The following is a 22,699-nucleotide window of genomic DNA, read 5'->3' on the forward strand; positions in this document are numbered from 1 at the left end:
ATGGATCTCGGTGGTCCTTAGAGACTGGCTGGCGAGCGGATGGTTCTTCAGCCGGCAAGGCTGCCTGTTCAGCAGTTCGTGGTCCAGCGGGTGCTGGAGCCAGCGCTTGCAGCATGCCTGCATTGATTTAAAACCGGCGACCAGAAGCAAGCCTGCATCAAGACAGAGCGGCGGCTGCTGCTGGCGGTTCATCATGAAGGAACGGCTCGATGCCTCTGAAAGCCCCTGACCGGATGGATGCTTTTGTCTAAGCAGCGGCAAATATCGCAAGGGGAGAGCTGAGAGCCAGCCGAAACCTGCTCTTGCGATTTGCTTCGTCGAGTTCGGGGCTGCTCTCCACCCGGCATCGCAGGGACGCAGCCCGGCTCTCCCGGAGACCCCCGCTGCCTCGGCTGCTCCCGTGGGTTCGAGGTCGGCGGGTTTCCTCGTCGGCTTTTGGGACCCAGCCCCGCGCCGCTGGGCAGCCCGCAGCCCGCGTCGGGGCGGCCGGGGGGCTCTGGCCGCGACCCGGAGGGCGACTAGAGGTGTACCGAGGGCGCGATGCAAGTGTCCATCGCCTGCACGGAGCACAACTTGAAGAGTCGAAATGGTGAAGACAGGCTCATCAGCAAGCAGAACACCACTACCCCGAACGTAGTGAATGCAGCCCGGGCGAAATTTCGGACAGTGGCTATTATTGCTCGCAGTTTGGGGACATTTACCCCTCAGCACCACATTTCGTTAAAAGAATCCACCGCAAAGCAAACGGGCATGAAATATAGGTATGGTCACGGTATCGTTCTTTGTTCCGTTGCAGTGTAATAGCTCTTTACTTTGTCTCTAAAGAATTGCCTGCCTGGATGCATCTGATTTTGCAGAGGAGCTCTCGACTAAGGTTATTAATAGATTTTTAAACTTGTGCATAACTGAACAGCGTTTGGGTGTTAATGTTCATGCAGGCATATGTGTTTGTGATTTTATACAAAAACCACTTGCCTGGGTAGATTATATGCAACATTGTGAATTTACGACAGTGGTGTTAAGATGGTTTCTATTAAGTGCTCAATATAACTTATATTGGTACTAATGCACAGAAAAATCAATTAGCAAAGCATGCTTGAGGCTGGACAGGGAAAGTTCATTTGCGGTGTGTCGTATGGAGCGAAAAGAAGCATCTGCCTTGGGTACCATTTCATCATGGTGATCGTTTACTGACTTTTCACCTGGTTCACTTAGTGAAGATGAGATCAAGGCCAATTCTGGGTGAAATGCAGAAAAAAAAATCATGGGCATGCTTACAAACTGCTTCATGCATCTGACAGATTTTTATTCCTCCTAACCCAGGCAGGAAAAATAATGAACGGCTGTGACTTCAGCCTGAAGTGCTTGGTGTGGGCAGCCGATAAGCTTCTCTGTCACGCCAAACAAGGAGGATTTCTATGACTTTGGCGGTCAGCTTTTGCCTGTTCAGGATGTCCCTTTCAGCAGCGTGGGGCGAGGATGCAGTTTTGCGTGGTTTTACGGTCCTTGGGACTGGTGCAAAGCCAGGCTGGCTTTAGCACCATTACCCAAAATTCAAGCGTGCGTGCAGCTCAGCGCAGGGCTTGGTTTAGGCGATCCTGTAGTTCTGAAAATTTCGATATTAACTCTCCAGGAACCGCATAGATGGGACGTATGGGAGCAGAGTGAACAGGATGCTCAGATGTAATTTGCTGTGAGTTGCTTGAAGGGCTGATAAATCACACGGAGGCTTTGCCCAAGTGGAAGCCCGGCCTTGCTGGCTGCTTCCTTCTGCCGCTCAGCTGTGACCAACTTTTATCAGGAGCGTTGCGCACTCCGGCACGGTGTCGGCAGCAGAAGAGGTCCAGGTGATGCTCCCACCGCAAGGGCAGAAATGCCGATTAATATCTCCCGGGGGCAGGTCCCAGCCGGACAGGGTGCTGGGGGCTGGCGGGGCAGGGTCAGTGCTCCGGGGGGTGTTCTGGGAGGGCGGCAGTCCTGGCTCCCGGGTGCCGCGGGCAGGGCGGTATTTGGGGGATGGCAGCGGGTCCTGCCCCAGGAGAGGCAACTCTCAAAATCAGTATAACTTGTCCTTTTGGCAGACACCCACAGACAGGGGCCGGCGGAGCGGTGCCCCCCCGGGAGCTCCCTGTGAGCCCTCTCCCCTCCTGCAGCCCTGTCCCAGCCGTTGCAGCTCCCTGCCTCGGTTTCCCCAGTAAGCACATCTGTGGGAGATGTGGCTTCGATCATGTCGTTCCGAGACATGATCTGTTACCAAGTCATGGCTTCTGCTCGTTAGGTTTATGGGCACCGTGTACTAATTGTCAGCAGTTATCTCTGCTGATTTCCCGCGGGCTCCCGGTGCTATCAGTGTACCAACACGCCGGGTAATTGCAATTCTTTGCTGCCCACATGACACCAACGCTCCTGCAGCCTCCGAAGTTGGGCCTTTAAATCCTCTCTGGCTCATTTCTAGATAAGGTTCCAATACCGAGGGCTGAATTCTCCCGCTGGTGTTCCGCACAGCCCTGATGGCTCCCCCGGCTTTGGCTGCCCGAGACCTGGGGAATTGCATCAAGAATAGCATCTCGTTGGTGACAAGGCTGATGTTTTATCTTTATGACTAATCCCTGTTTCTGCTCCCAAATCTCTCCGTATCTAGAGCTGATTTCTTCCCCAAGAGGAGAAGCAAAGGGGAATTTGGAGGAAGAGCTGACTAAACCTCCAGGCTCAGCTGCGACGCTGCTGAATTGAGATAACCTTTAGTTAGGGAAGACGCCTACCAACAACGATGGGGCTGATATTTCGTGTTCATCTCTGGGGTTGGTTCCTCAGTCCGAGGGAAATCCGGCACCCGGAGAAGCCAAAGGCTTTTCCCAAGGGCTGCAACAATAATCCTGTAAAGCCCTCAGCTCCCTTACACTTGAAGCTGAAGTCCTTCCCAATTCATTTTCTGCTTGAATTGTGTCCCTGATGCTAAGCTATACAGCGTGCGCCGCTTAAAACTATGTGCTAGCTAAGCTGCCCCTCGTTTTACGCTAAAAATACCGATACCTGCTCCCCCCTTAGACCCCAAGGGATGCTGCCGCCCCGCTGGCAGGGCTGCCCCGTGGCTCCGCATCGCTCCCGAGATGCTTCCCGACCCCGGCACTGCCTCCCCCGGCTGCCAGGCACTCCTGATGCCAGTGGGATTATGTAAAACGGAGAGACGGCGACTACGCCTGTGACAGGGGTGGGGGCGGGAGAAGAGCCAGCTCGGGGGCTTTTCATCAAATGACAGGTTTCTGGACTCGTTCCAGCTGGGAGACCGTATTGGAATATAAAAGACAAAGTTTACGGGAATAAATACGTTCATGGGGGAACATCTGCAAATATTAGGACTCAGGTGCGTGCCCGCGGCGTTCGCGTGAGCAAAGCTCTGCTTTGCATTTCCTAAATCTTGTTTTGCATCCTCCCTGTCAGATTGTGGCATCAGCCGGACGGGACCTCCCCAGACATCACCTCTGCTGTCACCGCCGGGGACAGCCTCAGCTGCCTCCTGCCTGCAGAAGGCGAACGGGGAGAGGGGCCGTTCCCTTTTATCCTTTTTAATGCTCCAGTTCAGTCCCACTGGTGAGCCTGCCCAGAGGCTCGGGGAGAATATTTGGGATCACTTCAAGTCTTTCCTTGAAAATGATGTAGTTGCAGCGCTCGGCTTGGAAAATTGCAATCTGCCGCACCGCTGCTGAAAACAAAGGAGGTATTTTCGCATCCCTCCGATGCGCAGCATGGGAGGAGGGCTGGCAGGCTGGGTCTTCACCTGCTTTGGACCATCAGAAGGTCACAGCCTGGGTTCTTCTCCCTCCTAATTCGCCGCACTTTTTTAAAATTCATCGTCAGCCCAGTTCAAGCTGTCGGTAAAGTGGATCCAGCCCTGATCCTGGTGCGCAGGGCTAGTCGGGATGTGCCACAGCTACCACAGAGAACAACTTCTCAAACTGAGACTTGTACCAGCCTTCCCTTGGCAGTCCTACCGTCACCTACGCAGCAGGGCAAAGCCTCTCCCCAGAGCATCCCGGCTCCCCGCCAGCCTGGTCCGTGCCCAGGACGTGGGAGGGAGCTGGGCAGCGTGGGGCTCGGGGCTCAGCTCCTGCTCCAGCCGCTGTGCTGCCGATTCGGGGCCGTCAGCAGTTCAAAAATAGCTCTTTATGAGAGCTCTGCCCGCGCATGGCCACGAGGGACCCAATTTACGAAGCTCATCTATCTATTTGTGTTCATAAATAATTGATGGCGGCAGCTTTGACCATTAACTCCGGTGCGAGCCTAAACAAAAAAATTTTAACTGCAAAGGCAAGCTGGTGGAGTTAATAGTCTGTGCTCACCCTGCGGCCACTGCAGAGCGTGGGGCAAGGTATGGAGAGGCCGGCACCGTTCCCCGATGTGGGATGCCCAGCCCCGTCTCACGAGCCACCCATGGCCACCATGCCCATGCCACTGCACTGTTGCATTTTGCAAGGTCTAGAGCAGCTTTAGCAACCAAAGACCTTCCCTGGCCACCCGGGAGTTGCCGAGCTCTCGCCGATGCCGGTGCCGCGGTACTCAGCTACCTGCTCAGCACCCGGCCGCTGCTCCGGAGGGCAAAGCACCGGCACGAACCCGAATGAAGACGAAGGGTCTGGAGGAGACCAAGCTGGCCAGAGACATGGTGCTGCTGCCTGTCTGCTCCCTTCTCCCAGAGCAATGGGTACGTCTCGAAATCATGGGTGCCCCTGCTTACAGCAAGCCCGGTGCAGGGTGGCCTTGTCAATCCTTTTCTTACTGGGGATTTTTTTTCTGGCTCGCTGCCTGGGTGCTGCTGCTTGCCAGGCTGCAGGCTGTGGGACCTTCCAGTGTCCCCAGTGACACCGAGACAGTGCCCTGGCCACATTCCAGCGGAGGTCATCACATCCTGCCGGCTAAAAATTCATCAGCAGTTTGAAGGCATTTTTCTTCACTGTGTGCCTGAAATAGTGGCTTTTTGTCGAAGCGCATTAATAAAGAGCTGCTAATGCATCGCATCGCAGCGGTGGGTGTGTTTCTCCAGTGGCTCCGGTGGGATGTCTCTCTTCCCCCTCTGGGAAAGGCGGCCGCGGGCTTGACTTAGCCAGGGTCAGAGCAGCGCTCCGTTGGCTCTGCACACAATTACAGACATGGAAAAGCACAATAAATATGCTACGGCACAAAGAATTCCTCATCCCACTTTTCTGCCTAAATAAATATCCGCTGGCAAACATAATTAAGGTATATAACAAGTATAAAACTCCCAATCCTATGGTTAACTCAAACCTTTCCAGTGTTGTGGGCTGGCAGGTCCCAGCCCGGAGGGGAGCGATGCTCTGGAGCTCCTTCCCTCCCTGGATCACCTGGCGGGGGAGAAGAGCAAACCTGCTCCTGGAAAACGTCCCGCAGCCGTTCCTCCTCCCTGGAGAAGTTCCCAGCGCAGCTGCTGAGAGCTTGCAGAGGAGGAGGAACTGCTGCCTGGGGGGCACGGAGCCCTGCAAAGCCCCAGAGCCGTGTCTGAGACATGTGATTACCATCAGGAAAATGACTTTTGCCTCTGTGATCACCGGCGGTTTCTTCCACTCCTTTGAATATACCCTGAGTGACTCGTGGGCTAGAAGCAAAAATTGCAGTGCTTTAATATAAGTGCAAATTTCTTATGTAGAAGCGTGGTATTAGTAACGCTAGAATTGCATTGTAAAAGCACGTTTTGTATGCAGATCCCGTGCACCGTCCCTGGCTGTACAGGCAGTGTAAGTGTGGGCTTACAGGAGTCAAAAGCAAACTTCCAACCTGGCAGGTTTGGAAAAGCACATGGGTCAGTTTGGGCTGCAAAATTAGTTTGGAAACAGAAGATAAAGCTCTTGTGCTTTTTAAAAGGTGTAAGTGAAAGCAGGTATTTCTCTGCAGTATTTCAGGACTTCTGTCTTCTTTTTCCGTGCATCATACTACAAGCATTAACCATAACAACTACGTCATATATTTAGGAATCGAGGGTTTATTTAAGTCTTGCTGCAATTACAAGCAGTTTTAAGCACTCATGTCCAAATGACACAATTATTTTGATATAAAATTACATATTATTTCAGTAGCTCTCCACATCAGGTTGATTTTTATGGCTCATCATCTGATCTTCATTTCATTGTGTAAGTTAAGACTAATCCAGTGAACAGAATGGATTTACACTGAATTCACAATGCTTTTTCCCCCAGGACAGTAGCTTATAATGGCTACGAAGAAGGCAGGAATAACTCAAAGAAGGAGAAAAAGGAACCAGTTGAGTAAACAAAAACTGTGCTGATTTGTGCTGCTTTCAGATTCCTACTGGCTCTCCAGCAGTTTGTAGCTGCTAAGTAAGGCTGTGGGTTCAGCGCGGTCTGGATTTTTCTCGTCTCATTACATTGATGCAAAAGCCGTGTTTAACATTGCAATGTTAAAACCAACAGTTTGCTGTGCAAACTCTAAAAATATGGTAGTGCATGGAGTTTGTCAAAGGTATACTCACTCCCCGGCTTTCCTGTCTTCAGTAAATGAAGACTTTGCAGATGGCTGGGCTGAGTGTAAGCACTGAAAATGTATCTCCTCTTCCAGGTTGCAGATAGCGAAAAGTCATCTTTTTTTTTTCTTTTTTTTGGAAGTAGACTACAAGGGTGGTGCCAGCCTGGCTGAGCAGAGGCCAGTGTGGCTGCTGCCCGTCTCTCCGCGCGTGGCTTTGCGGCCGGAGGAGCGATGCCCAGTGCTGCGGTGGCCGCAGGCTCTGCCCTGCTCCCCCCGCTGCAGCGAAGGGATTTCTTCTGCTCGGGGTTTCTCCTTCTCCCCCCTCTTTCCCCCAGAGACCCAACCAGGCCAAGAACCTCCTATACCAACTTTAGTTAAGTGAAAAATGGATTTTTCCAAGGGTTCTAATATTCTTTGTAAAAACGTTCCTCGTTTATCAGGGACTTCGGAAACATCTGTTCACCAGCTGAATTATATATCCTCCAGTGAGGTCTAACTCAGGGAGAAACACGCAACCGGCCGGAGCAGTGCTGGCTCGTGCGTTAGCGCAGAGGGGCGACTGTTACACAGCGGACGGGTGTCAGCATTTGACATCATCTCTGCCCAGCTATGTCGTGATAGTTCCCACTTCCCCAGCAAGCCTGACATGCAAACTGTTCCTCATCCCCCAGTGCGGTGTCCTGGACCCCGCGGAGCAAGGTCTGGGGATGCTGGATTGCCTGTCTGTGTCCCACTGGGGACAGGAACGCTGTCCTTCGGTGCTGGTAGCACTGGGGGGGCACAGCAACAAGCCAGCGCTTGGTGTGCCATCGATTCCCACCCCCCATTTTAATCCCAAGAGAGAGCGATGAGCTAAGGAGAACAAGATTGAATTCAAGGACAAACGGTGTTTTAAAGAGCATGCTTTTCATGTCGGGTTGGTTAAGCAGAAGCAAAATGATGGTATTTTAAGGAAGCTTTTAAATAATGCAACCGTATCCCGGTGACGAGCTGCACAGCCTCTCGGAGCTCGCCAGCGGCCGAGCCGTGCAGGGCAGGGGAGCAGCCTGTCCCCGTCACCGGTGGGTGGCTGTCACAGCACTGCTGCTCCCCGTGCCACCCGCGCCGGGGGTCCACTCTGCCGGGACGGTGCTGGCTGGTGGCTGTCGTCCCCCCCCCGGCACGAGGCAGCGTGGGGCATCTCCCCGGCTCGCAGCGGTGGACCGACCGACCGGCTGCTAAAACACCCTGCTCTGCTCTGCTCGTCCCCAACCATTCCCCGCAGCGTGATATCTTCCATTTAAAATCTGCATGACAACGTTAATCTAATGCTTAAATGGATGGAAGAAAGGATGTAATGCAGAAACACTGCTAATTTAATTACTTGTGAAGTGCACAGTTTAAGATATTTAAAATGTATTATTTTAGCATGGCTGCTTTGGCAAAATCCAATTTGAATTTTGAGCACGCTTATTTTTATTTTAGGCTAACATTATAAACTGCCATCTGTAGAACGCGTTTGTTAAGGAATTAATTCTCAGTAAGGAAAAGAAAACGCTCTGCGTGAGACACGGTGTGAGCCCAGAGGTTAAAGCTGGGGTGACGATATCCCTGCTACAAGTCAGCAGACATCTCCCCTTCGCCTGGGGTTCAGCGTGTGCTGAGCGCTGTGATGGGAGAGGGACGGCTCCACGGAGCTGTTTCCACAGCTCCTGCTCCAGCAAAACCTCCGTGCACCTCAGTAGCTGGAAAATAGCCAACAAACCAAGGTCTGGTGGCACATGGTGGGGGGTAGATACCCGATGTAAAGTCGGTGGATGGATCTTCCTAATGCAAAGAGGGATTTGGCTACCGTGTCCCTTATCCCAGCCCCGTTCTTCGGGGTGGTCCAGGCGATGCTTCCCATCACTCTGCACGAGTGAGAGCAGTGTTTGGCGGGACCCTCTGGAGGGGTTTGAAGGTGTTCGCTCCTGAATAAACCCATTTTAGAAGTCGACCCGAAGCTGCTCTCCACCCGTGTCCTCCGCTGTTGTGCTCGCTGGACACCCCTCCGGAGGCGGCAGAGAGGATGAAGGAAAACAGCAGCCCCCGTGAGAGCGTGGCGGCCCTGGGCGTGTGGGAGGGATCGCAGCTTTTTGGGGCAGGCTGTGCCTTGTCTGCCGTGTGCCGGGGTCTCTCCGGGTGGCTGGTGGGACGCCCAGCACTGCTGTCCCGCAGCGATGCCCTCCCACTGCCCCCCAGCCAGTCGCTGCCACAGCAGCATCCCCTGCGGGAGACGCAGCATCATCCCTTTGGCAAACCGAGGCTCACTCCTTGTGGTATCTGAATGTATTAGAAATGTTTCTCAAAATATTTTTGTAGTGCTATAAAACCTTCTGGCAGGCAGCTGGGAGCAGCGCCTGGTGTCCGAGATGCCGTGGCCGGGTGCTCGGTCAGGGCTCTGCAGGCACCGCGCTGAAGAGTTTTGGGAGCTGTTTTCCGTCAAAGCTCTGCTCGGAGAACAAACAGAAATAATCAATGGGACACAGGGCTTGAGGAGCAGGAGAAGCAGTAAGCTTATTGAAAAATAAGGTGCCGAAGGTCCTGGAGGCCCTTTGTACGTGGCAGCCCAACGAGGTCCTGGTGCCTTGCCGCCAGCAGCCCCCAAAGAGGAAAGCTGGTGCGTGTTCGATGCCTGGTTTTTGCTTATAGCGTGCAAGAGCGGTGTGAGAGTCTGTTGCAGGGCCTGCCAGCGGCTTCAGTTCGGCTGGATGCAACGCATCTGGAGAACCTCAGATTCAATAAATGAGATGGCCTCCTTGCACAGAAAGGGCGCGGGAGAGACGAGAGCTGGGCTGAGGCTGTTAGGATTGCCTGCGCGTACACCCAGCCGGCACGCTGCTCGGGAAGGGGTCGCGTAAGTCATCATAAAAGATGTGCCCTGTATGCAAGCAAGCTGCTAGAGAAATATTTTGGGTATGAAGTTATAAAACTTTTATGGCATACCTGTATTTTCCTGTTGGCATTATATTTGCCAGAAAAACTGGCTGGTCACAGCTTCAGGTGCACAGGCTGCGAAACTGTGCTGCAAGCGATTTCTGAAGTACTTAAAATCTGTCAAAAATGTCCTTTCTCTCTGAAAGGGTAAAAGTCCTGCACAGTAATTAAAACAAAAAATGCAGTTATTTTTCACAGTGGTCTCCCTGCCTCAGCCTGCTTATTTTTAGAATAGTTCATGCAAATAGCTTTTACCTAAATATTTATGCAAGAGTAAATTGCCCCTCCAAAATGAAAGGCTCCCCTTCCCAGGCTGACCCCACTGCAGATGCTCCCGGCTGCAGATGGGGCAGACCTGCCTATGGCTGTGCTGAGCACCCAGCATTTGTCCAGGGCTGCTCAGATTCCTTCCCCTTTGTTAGTCTTGTGATTTTGTCAGAATTGGCCTCTCCTGCCTGTGGAGAAAACATGTGTTTTTCAGTTTCAGGTTATTCAATCACTTCAGCTTAATGACTAATACTTTCCAAGGTGGGTCAAGGGATGGGGAAGGAAAAACCAGTGACGGGCTTTTAAATTTTTTATTTTGCCTCTTTCAGTCTGAAGTAGTATTGAAATGAGAGAAAATGGCATCTATTATTTACAACCCTATGGGACGTGTTGACTAGTGACAGTGTGGTCAGCACCCTATGCACGTGAATGGTTTGCTTACTAATTTCCTACACGTATAAAGTGGAATCGATGTGGTCAGTGTAACAGGGTTAGACACGTGTTCCAGGTTTGCCGGGTCTTTGTCCAGCCCTCTGAGATCTGTAGCGCCCCGGGGTTGGGTACCGCTGAAGGGTGATGGGGAAGCTGTGGATTAGCCCGTGCACAGGTGGGATGGAGAGCTCCCCGGTCCTCTCTTATTTCTGGAAATAACTTGATTCGTTCAAAACCTTTAGGAACTGCAAGGTTTTTTAATTTTTTTTTTACAAGGATGCACTTTAAAAGCATCCCCGCAGAATGACAAATACTTTTTCCTTCCCTCTCTTTCACCCTTGAGTCCAACAGCTGCCAAAACACAGTGGGGGCAGGAGAGCCGTGGGCTGCGCACGGTTCCAGGATGCGGTTGCTGGAATCAGGGCCCCCCCGGCGAATTTATTCCCCTGGGAACACCAGAACCAGTGCTGCCCCAGCTCCGGCATCCCCACCCAGCGCTCCCCGCTGGGGCAGATCTGGGAATAGAGATGCCGTCGCAGCAAACTCTCCCCAACCTTTTCTGTCCCGGCTGCGGGCTAGCGACCACCTGGGCGGTTCTTGTCCGGTGGATCCGCTCTGGTGCCAGCACCCAGCCGCCCGGCAGAGCGGCTTTTGGCCGGGCTCGCCGGGAGCGAGGGAGTGGGCAAGAGCATCGCATGCGGGAGCCTCATTCATGGCACGGATCCCATGCGGGGAGGCTGAGCACGCCGGCACGTCTGCCAGAGCCACGCGCGGCAGCCCCTGCGCTTGGCTGCAGCCCATCTATTTTGCCTTATCTACATTTTAATGCGTCATCTGCAACTTTTCTGAGGATGCAGCCAAAAAAAAATAAAAAAAAAAAAATTCTGGGGAATTTCAGCTGAAGCGACCACCTACGCACCCGGTGGCCCTACGAGTACGGGAGATGAGTTGGAAAGCGTGAAGGCAGCCAAGAAACGGGGGCCAGATGCCATTTAGGCACCCGCTTGTCCCCTCACGCCGTCCGCGCCTGGGCTGGCTGCCCCTCCTGCCGCCGAGCCGGGGTCGCCATCGCCCAGGACCCTCCTCCTGGCTTCGCTGCTGTTGTTTTTCAGCCGATCGATACTACCCTGTTTTGCCTCTACAGCTATTCCACTCGTAGCTGTTTTTTTTCCTATTTTGCATCATTAAACTAATACTTAACATCAGTGCTGCAGCGGTGGGGACAGTCACCAGCTGCCCCAAAACCCGTTTTACTGCGGGGGGGACCACAGGGCAGGGTGGTCTTTCCACTTGAATTAAGGTGAAAAAAGTTCCCTTTAGAAATGGGGAATACTTCTGAGGGACAAGCAGGAAGGTAGTTTATATTAGAATAAGGAAAGATACTCGGAAGGACTTTGGTTAAAAATCACCATTCTTGCTTTCCAAGGACTAAGGTTTTAAAGCCCATCTTGTAATAAACCATTTTCTAGGTGAAATGTGATGTTGACCTGACAGGCGGTTGAGAACATCAACAGAAAGCAGCAAAAGTGGCTGGTGAGGCGTTGTGCCGATTTTTGTAGCATTACCCAAAATGAAGCGGGGTGCAGTGATTTGCATCTGCCCGTAACCAAAGCTTGCCCAGGACGTGCAGGTGTTCCAGTGGCACACAGACCTCCCTCACTTCGTTATCTCTGCACACGTAAACGGGTTTAAAATACATAAAACAGCGGAAAGCTGCGATTCTGCATCACTGCAATTACTGCTAATACGGGCGGTAATTTAGTGGAACTGCTGTGCGTGTTGTGAAGTGTTTTGTTCTCAAAATGGGAGACAGAAACCAGTATTTTTCTCTCTTCCCACCCACATCACTTAGAGACAACCTCCTGCCATCGGAGCTTGCTAGAGGGGCAGCTCCTGATTGTCTAAAATCTGCAGGTCTTTTTGAGCTGATGAAGTGAAAGGAAATCCAACTTTAAAAGCAGGAAACCACCCAAGTTAATTAAAGAGGAGAATTAACACCTCCATATTGCCTCACCCTCGGTTCACATCAAGACTAAGCCGCGCTGGGGGCTGTTGCAGCCCAGTGAATCATGACAAATAACATTTACATGGCTCTGAGATGTTAGGAAGAGCTGAGCGTCTTCCCCTGGGGAGGCAGGGAGCTCGGGAGCCTGAGCAGATGCTGACAGGTCACTCCAGAAACTTGTGAGGAGATGCGGAGTCGGCATCTTTTCCCAGAGCAGAATATACGGAGCGTCTTTGCTCAGCCCGAGCTGTGACGTATCCACGCTGCTCTCCGGTTTGGCGTCGCCAGGCTAAGGAGATGTCCCCGCGGGTGTCTTGGGAGAAGTTCAGAGGAGCAAAAGCCCTGAAGATGTGGTCGGTGCTGGAGGCGTAGGTCTTACCAACGTCACGGCTCCGGGAGAAATGCCACCCCAAACTTGGACAGTTTTGCACCAGGAAGGCTCGGGAAAGGCTCGGTGGTGGTGGAGAGGAGAGCTCGACCGTGCAGGAGGGGGGTGACCCCTCTCCTGCCCCATCCTGCTGGTTTGCACAGGGCTCCCCGTGTCCTGGGGACCCCACAGCCGTTGTCCCACCCCACCTCACTGGGTGCAAGCGGGGAAATTCGGGGAGCCGCAGCTGCCCCTTGTTGCCCATTTTAATGCAGGGGATGGGGTCTGGGTCTGCGATCACCACCAGCTCCCTTGGCTCAGGGGGTGCAGGGCGGCTCTCTCTGGCATTTGAGGGGGGAGGTAATAAGGAGGGTTCGTTAACATGGGAAGCAGCCGATCCGGGGAGGGTTTTGTACAATATGAAGCAAGCAGAAGCATTAAGGACAAGCACGGCTCCGAAGCCTGGGATTACACTTTGTTGTTCCCCGCTCTGCAGGTCACAGGCGAAGGACGTTGGATGTGCTGCAGCGGGAGAGGGCAATTGGAAAGGGTCTCTACTTTCATCAGGTTTTTGTTATTACTTGAAACAGCCTCTTTTTTTTCAGGGCACAAATTACATATTTTGTTCATTTTCTGTGCAGAACAGAATGGGTCTGGAGCACTAATGGGGATGTTTCTAAGCAACGTTGTTTTCCCACCGCCAGCTTCAGGAACAGTGACTTTTTTTTTTTTTTACATTTTTGTAGCAATAAGCCAAACTATCTGCAGTTTATATGCAGGAAAACCGTGTCACGGTTTCCCCAGTTTTGCTTAATCGGATGGGTGGGGGGCTGTACCACCGCCTTGGGGCTCTCCACGAGGGTGAGTGCAGTCGTGCGAGGGGGCTGCGCCGTGCTTGGGGTACCCCGACCCCTCCTTTCTGTAGCGGAGGTGGAGGACATCCATCAATACACCTGTGTGCACGTCTCTGCACCTGAAGATGCCGATGCCTTTCCCAATTCCCTCTGCTCCATTCAAAGCCCCTCTCTCCCCTCCCGCCTCCTCCTTCCCCCCACCCCATCTATTGCTCTCTGCATGGGTTTTTTTTGCATGCCGGAATACTTCGAAATGCCTGGGGAGCGCCGGATTTTGCCTCCCCCTCACGCCTCCCTCGCGCCGAGGCTGTCGGCGTGGCCGTGGGCACCGCGGCGTGGGCATCGGGAGCCGGAGGTGCCCCACACCGGGGGGCGAGCGATGCCTCCGCCAACGCGGGACCCCAACCCCCTCTCCCCAGCAGCCCCCGGGGGCTTGTGAAACGGGGTCCTGGGGGGGCACCGGACACCGGGGCAGCTTTGGGAGGATGGACCCGCGCCGAGTCCATCCCCTCGGTTTTGCATTTTTCGCAGAGGTTGGCTTCTGTGGGCAAAACCACCAACACAGGGCAATTAAACTGGGGTTGGAACAAGCGAAAAGCAACATTAGCTGGTTTTTGTAGAGCTCTTCTAAGCCTGATGATTCTTCTGTGGGTGTGGAGTCGAAAATGTTTTAGTCATTGTATGTGTTATTGCAGAGATTTTATTTCAAACTTATGTTTTTCCTTAGAAAAACCTCTCACTCTCTCATTTCTGATAGATAGATGAAGGATGGATAGACAGACATATAGATGGATATGTAGACAGACGGATAGACAGGCAGATAGGACAGTTAGCCTGATCCCATTGTACAGATGAGACTATTGGAAGTAGATAAGCTTAAAGTGGGGTTTGCTCAGCACACCTCAGACTGAAGCAAAGCTGCTCGGCAGCTTCAGCTTCCAAGCAGCCTGACCATCACTTACTGCTTTAAAATCTTAAACTCTTTGGTTTTAGCCTCCACCAAACACCAGGCTGTTTTGGAGATATTTCCAGGCTGGCCAGACACAGAGTTGGGGGGACCCAGAGCTGGTCCAGGCTGGAATCCTGGCTGGGATCAGCTTTAGCTTCGCTAAAGCATGATGCAGCTGGTAAGCTCAGCCTGGTGAAGTCGGACACCGGGTGAAGTTTACCCCATACGTGGAGGCAGATGGATTTGGATTGAACAGGAGGCACATCCCCTTCTGCAAACCGACAGGGACCCGGTGGGGTTATGGAGGCCAATACAGGTTCAGATACCTGATGGCGCGGCATCCCTGCCCGGCACTGGGAAGGGAAGATTTGGGCTGATTTGGGTGTGTGTTAATGGAAGTGACCAAACCCAAACTCTCCCCCCTCCAAGCAACGAAGGGCAGCAGCAAAACAAATCTCCCACCTGGACAACCGGGATGTATTTTCTTATAATTGCTCTGTCCCTTAAGGATAGGAGAAACCACTTGTAGGTTAATGAGCTGATTAAGCAGCACAGGTGGCTCAGACCATAAATCCCTGCTGGTGGGTGCTGGCTCAGCTGGCTGTGTCCCCATACAGGGGGCTTGTGGTGGGGCTCAAGCTGCTGCTCCTCCTTTTCCAGCTGTGTGCGTGATGGGGAGCATCTGGTCCCCTGGTGATGCTGTGTGTGCTGGAAGATTAATGGTGAAGGTTGTTTTAAAGGGAATTACTCTTCCCTGCTGCTCGGTGAAGTGCAAGGGGAAATGGGTTTGCTCCATGCAAACCAGGGCTGGGTGCTGGGGTAGGTGGTCTCTCCTGTTGGGGTGCCTGGGGAGCTGGGTCTCTGTGGTTTCGGTCCCCTATTGCTGGATGTGGCTTCAGGGGGGTCACTGCCAGGGGGGATGGGGTGCTCGGTGCTGCCTTCAGTGCTGCAGCATTTGCCGCCATTGATGGGCTTTCTTACTGACCGCCCTACACTAAAATTAATTAAAAGTGAATAATTACAATCACTTTCTGCCCTGTGCCACAGGAGACAAATACCACTCCTGCCATATGGCACGGGCTGCTTTGTAGACACGTTTTCTCCCCTGTCTTCTCCCCCTTTTCTTTTAATTATAGAGACTGTCAGCTCTGAAAATTCCCCAGACCCAACCGGGTGCCGGCAGACCCGGCCACGGCTCTCGGCAATGTTTCGCTGCTGGGGACGGGAGCCCTGCCGGTGGTGTGGGAGGATGTGGGTGTCCGTGCGTGGGTTTGGGGTGCCCCTTCTACCCCAATGCCTGGGGGAACTACCTGGCACCCATGCAAATATGGGGCTTCAAACGCAGGAGATGAGTTAGGCACTTAATTAAAGCCCCCTCCTGCAGCCGGCTGGGTGCATGGAGCCCAGTTTGGGGGAGACCGAGGTGCATGGCTGTGGAATGGGGACCATCCCCTCTGCCGAAACCCAGGCACCTTGCTGGAAGGGTGCGAGGTCTGGGGGTGTCGCAAGGGGTGCACGGCTGTGCTGGTATGCGTTGTCTTAGCAGTGCCTAGTCATAAAAACATCACTGTGGTGGGTTTGTTTTTTTTTTTTACCAAATCCTCTCTCTGGATACCTTCTGCCAGAGCCAAACCTCGTCAGTCCCGCCACTCTCTGGCTTTCCTCTCGTTTCTCGTGGCTCCCAAGGATGCCTGTGCCCGGTCCCCCTGGGAGCTCTCTCTCTGCTCCAGACTCATCCCACCCTCTCCGTGTTCACGTCCCTCCTAAAACTCGCCTCTTCTCTGGCCCTGACAGCGAGAATTTGCTGCAAGGACAGCCGGCTCAGCTTTGCGATGCTGCCCGTAACCCGGCTCAGAAAAGCAGGCAGGAGGGCACGGCGCAGGGCTGCACAGGTCTTGCTGCCTGAGAAATATATATACATAAATGATATATTCCTTTTGGTCTTGTTCAGCTCGGACTGCACTGTCAGCACTTACCCTTCCGAGGCAATAATTCAACTAAAAGTTACCATAAAAGCCATTAGAGGTGGGTGAGGGCAAGAGGCAAATTGAGGACCAAGGAGTTTTTCAGGTCTTTTGCAATCCTCGCTGCTGTACAATGTTAAATGAGGTTTAGGCGGGGGCTAGGCTGGGCACCGCTGGTTTAAGGCAAGGACTGTGTGCTTCTCATCTACATGCAATTTTGGTTGAAAAGGTTTTCCTCAGCGTGGTGAGGTGAGCCCTTAATGACCATGGGATTATAATTGGCTACCCCCCACATACCCTGTGAGTTAATTGGGACAGCAGCGTCATAGGGAAAGACAGGGTTTTTTTCAGCAAGAAATGGCTTAGTATTACTTGAAAAGCTGGCTTAAGCAGAGGAGGTCTGGAAGAGGCTTGCAAATAGCTCTTCCAATGAAAAGACTTTCCTAATGGCACAATGGAGTGGAACTGAGGGAATAAAAAGCTTTGGTTAAATACTGCAGAAACTCCCTATATGCAGATTTACATTGATGAAAAATGAATTTTAAAGTAATTTCTAGTGATAGCCATGCATGCCCTGGAGCACTGCTGCTGTATGGGGTGGTTAGGAAGATTGCAGGGTAGCTTGAATAAGGCTCTTAAAAGCAAAACTGGCAAGTAGGGGAAAATTTTTCAGCTGACTTGTAAGTCTTCTTTCTTTGTCATTACAGAAATGATTTCAGACTTGCAGGTAGCCAGCAATGCTCTAGGATGTTATTTCCATCAAATATCCTTCCTGAGAAGGGGTTAAATGAGTTTAGAATTGCTGCACAGTCAAATTATTCTCACTTTTCGTTGCCAAATATTCATCTCGATTTTAAACCTTTGGCTCTTGTCTTTTTAACCAAAATTAGTGTTTCAGACACAATCTAATCTTCCTACACGGCCACATTACAAGGAAAAATCCTCTGGGAATGGATTTCACCCTCCTCCGCTCCTGAGACTCTTGAAAAACTGTAAATTTTTTCCCCTGCCTTTTTACTGTCAGGCTTTATCCCAGATGCCTCTCACTGCTCTCATCACCCCTCTGTATTTCTGCAGAACACGCAAGTCCCCTCTTTTCCCTTTGTGTCACTTTTTGACTTCCTGATGCTGAACCAAAGAGCTCTTGAAGTTAAAAGTTGCCACCTTGGCCTTTCTCGTGCATGTCAAGTCCTGGTTCCTCAGACACATAACAAGCTCTTCTTACCCATCTTTCAAATCTGATACATCTCTTTCTCTAACGTTTTCCTTGGTTTTGCCTGTAACTTTGCTCACAGCAAAGTGGGTAACAAGCAAAATGCTTTTTTTTTCCCCCGGCTTTGGGGAACTGAAGGCTTTTTCAGCCCTGAGCATGTACGCAGGGCTGGATCCAGCCTGCGCTCACAGTGGCTGGTCTCCGCATCCCTGCATGGACTGGTGTCAGCCTGTGACCACCCGTCTCATTTAGCTGCTTGTAATTAACTTGGGCTTATTCAGCATCACAGCAGGTCCAGAACCAAAGTATCTTTTCTGAGTAGAATTTCTTCCATGTTTAAAAACTAAGCTTTGTGGTGGGGTTTTGGTTGTGTCACAGGGACCCCATAACTACTGCCCAGGCAGAGGCTCTGCTCTTTGCTGTGGGCTGGGAAGAGGCACAAGCAGTTGAGCAAAGAGTTTTCTATGTCTCCGTGTGGCTGAAATAACCCTTCGCCTGGGGACCTGATGCCCGCTCAGCTGCGGTGCTGCCTGCCACACCTCCAGGCAAAAAACCCAAGCTCATCCCTGGCAAAATCCCTACAACACTGGGGACTGTGGCTCTGAGCCCGAGGATGATGAAGGCGGATGAGGAAGGAGCATGGACCGATGTGGCGCATGCGCAGCTCTCTCCACTAGCAAGAGAAAACGAGAACTTGATTTTCTTGGTGAAGACCTGCTAAATGGCAAAAGGATTGGTAATGGGCCCCGTGGCTGTGCTGCCTGTTTGGGTCTCGCTGCTCAAGTCGCTCCTTTCCAGCGGGAAGGTGCCATTCCCTGCCGGCTGCGGGCTCCCGGCCCCGGCGGGTGCTGGCCGAATGCCTCCTTCCCAGCCTTTTTCCCGCCGGGACCATTAGCACATGCCGTCCCGTTGTTTGTGTTGCGTTGGCTGGCGTTTAGCAGCAGCCGATGGTCTACGCGGATGCTGCCGCGGATGCCGGCGTCTCGGAGCGGCCAAACGCCGCCAAGAACCGGCGCATCCTTGGGAGACGGATGTGCCCTCTGCTTGGAAAAAGCCTAGTCAAGGGAAATGTCGTCCCTCCCCGCGCGCTGTTTTGGTACCTCGGTGTATTTTTAACAACATCCCTGAGTCGCAAGCTGTGTTTTCAATGAATCAGGCGTTCATCTCCTGCGCTCGTTAACCCAGCGCAATCTGGCGAAGCCACCGGTGCTGCGGGGATGGTTGCGTTGGCTCCAACTCCCGGCTGCGCAGGGAAAATGTCACCTTTGGTTTACACTAGGAAAGAATTGCTATGTTAAACCAGCGTGCAAGATGGGCTCTCGGGGGCTTTGCGTCCTCGCGTCTTTTGCCATCCCCTGTTTGGTCCCTGGCACTGGGACGGGGCAAAGATGCCATGGTATGCTCGCCTGCTCCCCGGAGAAGGAAACGGGAAAGATTTAAAGTTAAACTTAAAATACATCTTAGAGTTACAAACAGCAGAAACAGTGTGGTGTGTCCCTTCGCAAAGTCAGTTAGCACCCTATGGTTTTTGATGTGTTGAGTGTGGCTATAAATGTCCTTTATTAAAGGATTCAGTGACCCGGGTGCTTTCAGTGAGGTTTGTGTGGCTCCTGCCCGATGTCCCCACCACAAAACCGCATCCTTCGTGCAGTGGAGGCTGTCCCCGCTCCCATGCACCTTTCCCCTTCCCATCCCCTCGGGAGGCTTCTCCAGCGCCCGGGCTCACCTGCCTTTGGCTCTGCTCTGCCATAGCCGGGGCTTGGGCAGCACTTTGGCACAGGGGTGTTTGGCTTCAGGCTTTGGTTTTAAAAGAATTCAGGGCGAGGTGTCGTATAGCTTCAGGTCTTGGTCGTGGTGCAAGTTTGGGATAAAGAAAACAAAGCTGCTTTTGGGTAAAACTCTTGGTGCTTCTCTGCACGCGGTGGGGTTGGGCAGTGATTTGTGGGGAGCGGTGCAATTGCTCCGGTTCTGCAAAGTGCAAGGGAAGCTGAATGTCAGCGAGAGGAGAAGCGAGATAGCTGTGCTAATGAAAAAAAAAAAAGTATGTGTAAGAGAGCTCATTTTTAATCAGCTGCTTCTAGGTTAGGCAAAGCAATCCTGAGAGACCTGAGGCTCCTGCAACATCCTTTTAAAAGGCTACTTCATCGCTCAGCAGCGCTGCCTTCCAATTTGAAAAGAACTTTTTTTTTTTTTCCCCTCCTGAAAGAGTGATTAAACAGCATCTGCATAAACCCCCAGGAGCGGTGGTGGTGCCAGGTATCTGGGAGGCAGACTAGGCTGCCTGACAAGGTCAGGGCTCGGAGATGGAACGGCACGCTCAGGACTTTGTTTAGTGGCAGCGAACAGCAGTGCTGGTGCTGGCTGCCACGCAAGTGGGATGTCGGGTACCACCGCTGCGGATGCCGGCGGCTGTCCGGGGGGGGACCCCCATCTCCTCCCCGCCTGGCAGTAGCAAGTGCCGAATACAGACAGACAACTGGGACCGTAACGCCGACGCGCTGATCGACAACTGCTAACAAAACCACGCGTGAAGGCACCGTCTTCCCCTTTCCTCCTGGAGCCAAGCGCTGCTGGTGGGACGTGGGTTTTCCCAGCCACCCTGTCCCGTGCGGCGAACCCCTGGGTGCGTGCAGAGACCCTCGCTGGATCCAGCCTGAGCGGGGCGGCGGGTGCGATGCCCTTGGGTTGTGGGGGCAACGGCCTCCGTACAGCACTGGCCGGGTGCTTCAGCATCCCCCAGGGAAAGCATGCGAGAGTCAGCGATAGCCGAGTGCCAATTCATGCAATTATTTTGTACAAAAAGACCATTTCTGGCCTTGAAAACGTTGCTGAGAGCTTCCGCTACCAGCCCAGAAAAACCCAAGCTGTCCATCACTGCTCAGGAGGGCAACGGCAGAAACTCCCCCCGCTTTCCCAGCTGATCTCCCCCATCCCGTGCCATCCCTCCGGAGCCCTGCGCGTGGGAAGCTTCCCTCTGGAAGTGAACTGCAGCCGTTCAGCAGTGTTCTGCCCCGGTACCTGTGGGCACGGGTGCTCCCGCGGCTTTGCCCGGGGAAGGATGCTCAGCCTGTGCACGGCCAGAGCAGCCGATGCCGACTGTGCGTCTCCGGACTTCATCGCATTTGGGATTTGCTTGCCTTGCCATCCCAATCGCCATCCCAATCGCCATCCCAGCAGCCGTCCTTGGCGGTTTGCATGGGCTGCTGCCGGTTCAGGTCTGGGGACTGAGCTGGTTAATTATCTCAGATTTGGGAATCGGAGCAAGGGAAGCACAAAGGGCTTTTACTGTCTGGTTACTTAGAAACCGGCCATTGATTGTACTTGGCAATTTTGCAGCTTCTGGGCATGTGTGTCCATATATATATGTGTGTAATATATCTACACATGCACCTAGAAGTTGCAAAACAGATGTAAATGTATACACATATATATTTTTGCTTGGTGGTTTTGGTGTTTTTTTTGTTGTTGTTTTGTTTTTTAGGGGGGTAGAAGAGAACTAGGTCTCAAGAACTGTTGCTCTTTCAGACAAATTACTGCGGTGCTGTAGGACCAGTAATCAAATCAGTGGCTGTGTGCTTTTAAGCAGCACGAGGTCCACACTAGGAGGTGAGCCATCCTGAGCCGGCCAGGTTTTTAGCTGGTTTTGTGACTCGGTGCGTCGGTGTGGCCGCTATGCTTTCAGGCTGCCCGCCCGTTAATTAGAGCATGCAGTTGAATGAAGTGCTCGCAGGCAAACGGAGGGCTGGAAGCCACGGGAGTAGCTGGGCGCTGTGACCTGGCGATGCTCTCCAGGCTGGACCGCGGGTCCAGGTGACCTCCTCCCGAGCAGCTTCTGGGCTCGTTTTGCAAGACGGATCTTGCGCTGCAAAGGCTTGGCCTTTTTACCGTCGGCTCTTGACTATAGACATAAAATTTTCCAAGTGCCTAGGTCACATGTACGCTAAGTAAATGGCAAAGACAGCTTTGGAAATTCAAACACAATATTTCTGTCCGGATTCATTAGCGGACCAGACTCTGCAAAGAGCTGGTTATCACTTTCCGGAGCAAAGCCTGGTCCCCGTGTGTGTGTGCTTTACTTCCCAGGTCCTCGGCGTGCAGAGGGACGAGCCCTCACGTGGTTTTGGGACCCGCGGGGAAGGAGGACAGGACAGCCAGGCAGTACCTGGGCTGAGACCCTGCGGCAGACCCCGCTGCTGGGGGAGTGGTGTACCCTGTAAATGCATGCAAACACCACAGGGTTTCACTCACACTCTGTGTTGATATGTATATACGTATGCATTTGTATATGCATATATATAAAGGGTATGTATATGTATATAAAGGGTATATGTGTGTATATATATTTATATCTATGTAGGGAGAGGGGTACAGCTCCGTGGCCAAGCTGTGCCCTCGCAGCCGTGTGCCTGCGCAAAGACAGAGCCGTGATTTGAAAGGCAAAGAACAGCTCGGTGAGAAATAGGACTTAAAAAAGCTCTTCTACAAAATAAGCGTAAACTGTTTGGAAATGCAGGGTAGCACTTGACTTCTCCAAAGAGCAGTATGCAGCGGGTGGGCTGTCTCCAGAAGTAACATGGAAATCCCAATCCCGTCAGCCCGGGCTCCTCTTTCGTGCCAGAAGTGTTGCAGCTCGCTCTGGAGCACTCAGGCAGCTGCTGGAGATTTGCCTTTGAACTTTTTAAGGGTTATGCTTTGTGCTGGTGAGCAGGGGAGGACTGGCATCGTTTGCGCTATTCTGTGCATTGATGGGTTTCGTTATGCAGGGGTCCAGCTGTGCTTTCACTCAAATAATAAAAAAGAAAAAAAAATAGAAAAGGGAAAAAAAAAAAATAATCAGGTCAGTGCCTGCCCTGACCGTGCTGTGAGCCTGGGGGGCCTGTGGTCCTGGAAATGCAGTTCCAGCTTTTCAAATAGCTACTTGAGGACAAATTCTTGTCTCTCCCCAGATTTTAAATTCCTTTTGGCAGCGCTAAATTTTGGGTACAGCAGAGGTGTAAGGGGGCCCTGGGAAGGGATGGGAGGGCTGCCTGCTGGAGTCGGGCTGGCTCTCCTGACCTCCTGCTCTCCCACATGGGAAATCATGCCATGTGAGTGAATACCTGAAATGGCCACAAAATCAAGCGTGTAAAAAGAGAAAGAGCTGAAAGATCTGAAAGAGCAGGGCACAACCTGCGCTAGTGTCAGGTGTTTTGTCCAAC

General features: G+C 52.5%; 1 protein-coding gene across 3 annotated transcripts in view; it reads left to right on the forward strand.

Moving 5' to 3' along the window:
- KCNAB1 (potassium voltage-gated channel, shaker-related subfamily, beta member 1) overlaps window positions 1-22,699 on the forward strand; it is a 70,284-nt gene that overhangs the window by 21,230 nt on the left and 26,355 nt on the right. The window contains exon 1 of one of the 3 annotated variants that reach the window (XM_010584936.1): window positions 541-761. The exons of the other annotated variants lie outside the window; for them this stretch is intronic. Within the exon in view, the coding sequence (XP_010583238.1) occupies window positions 541-761 (221 nt within the window). Of the gene's footprint in view, window positions 1-540; window positions 762-22,699 lie in introns of those variants that run through there. 3 annotated transcript variants of the gene reach the window in all.

Source organism: Haliaeetus leucocephalus, unplaced genomic scaffold (assembly GCF_000737465.1).
Source record: "Haliaeetus leucocephalus isolate CR32 unplaced genomic scaffold, Haliaeetus_leucocephalus-4.0 Scaffold1014, whole genome shotgun sequence".
Lineage (NCBI taxonomy): Eukaryota > Metazoa > Chordata > Aves > Accipitriformes > Accipitridae > Haliaeetus > Haliaeetus leucocephalus.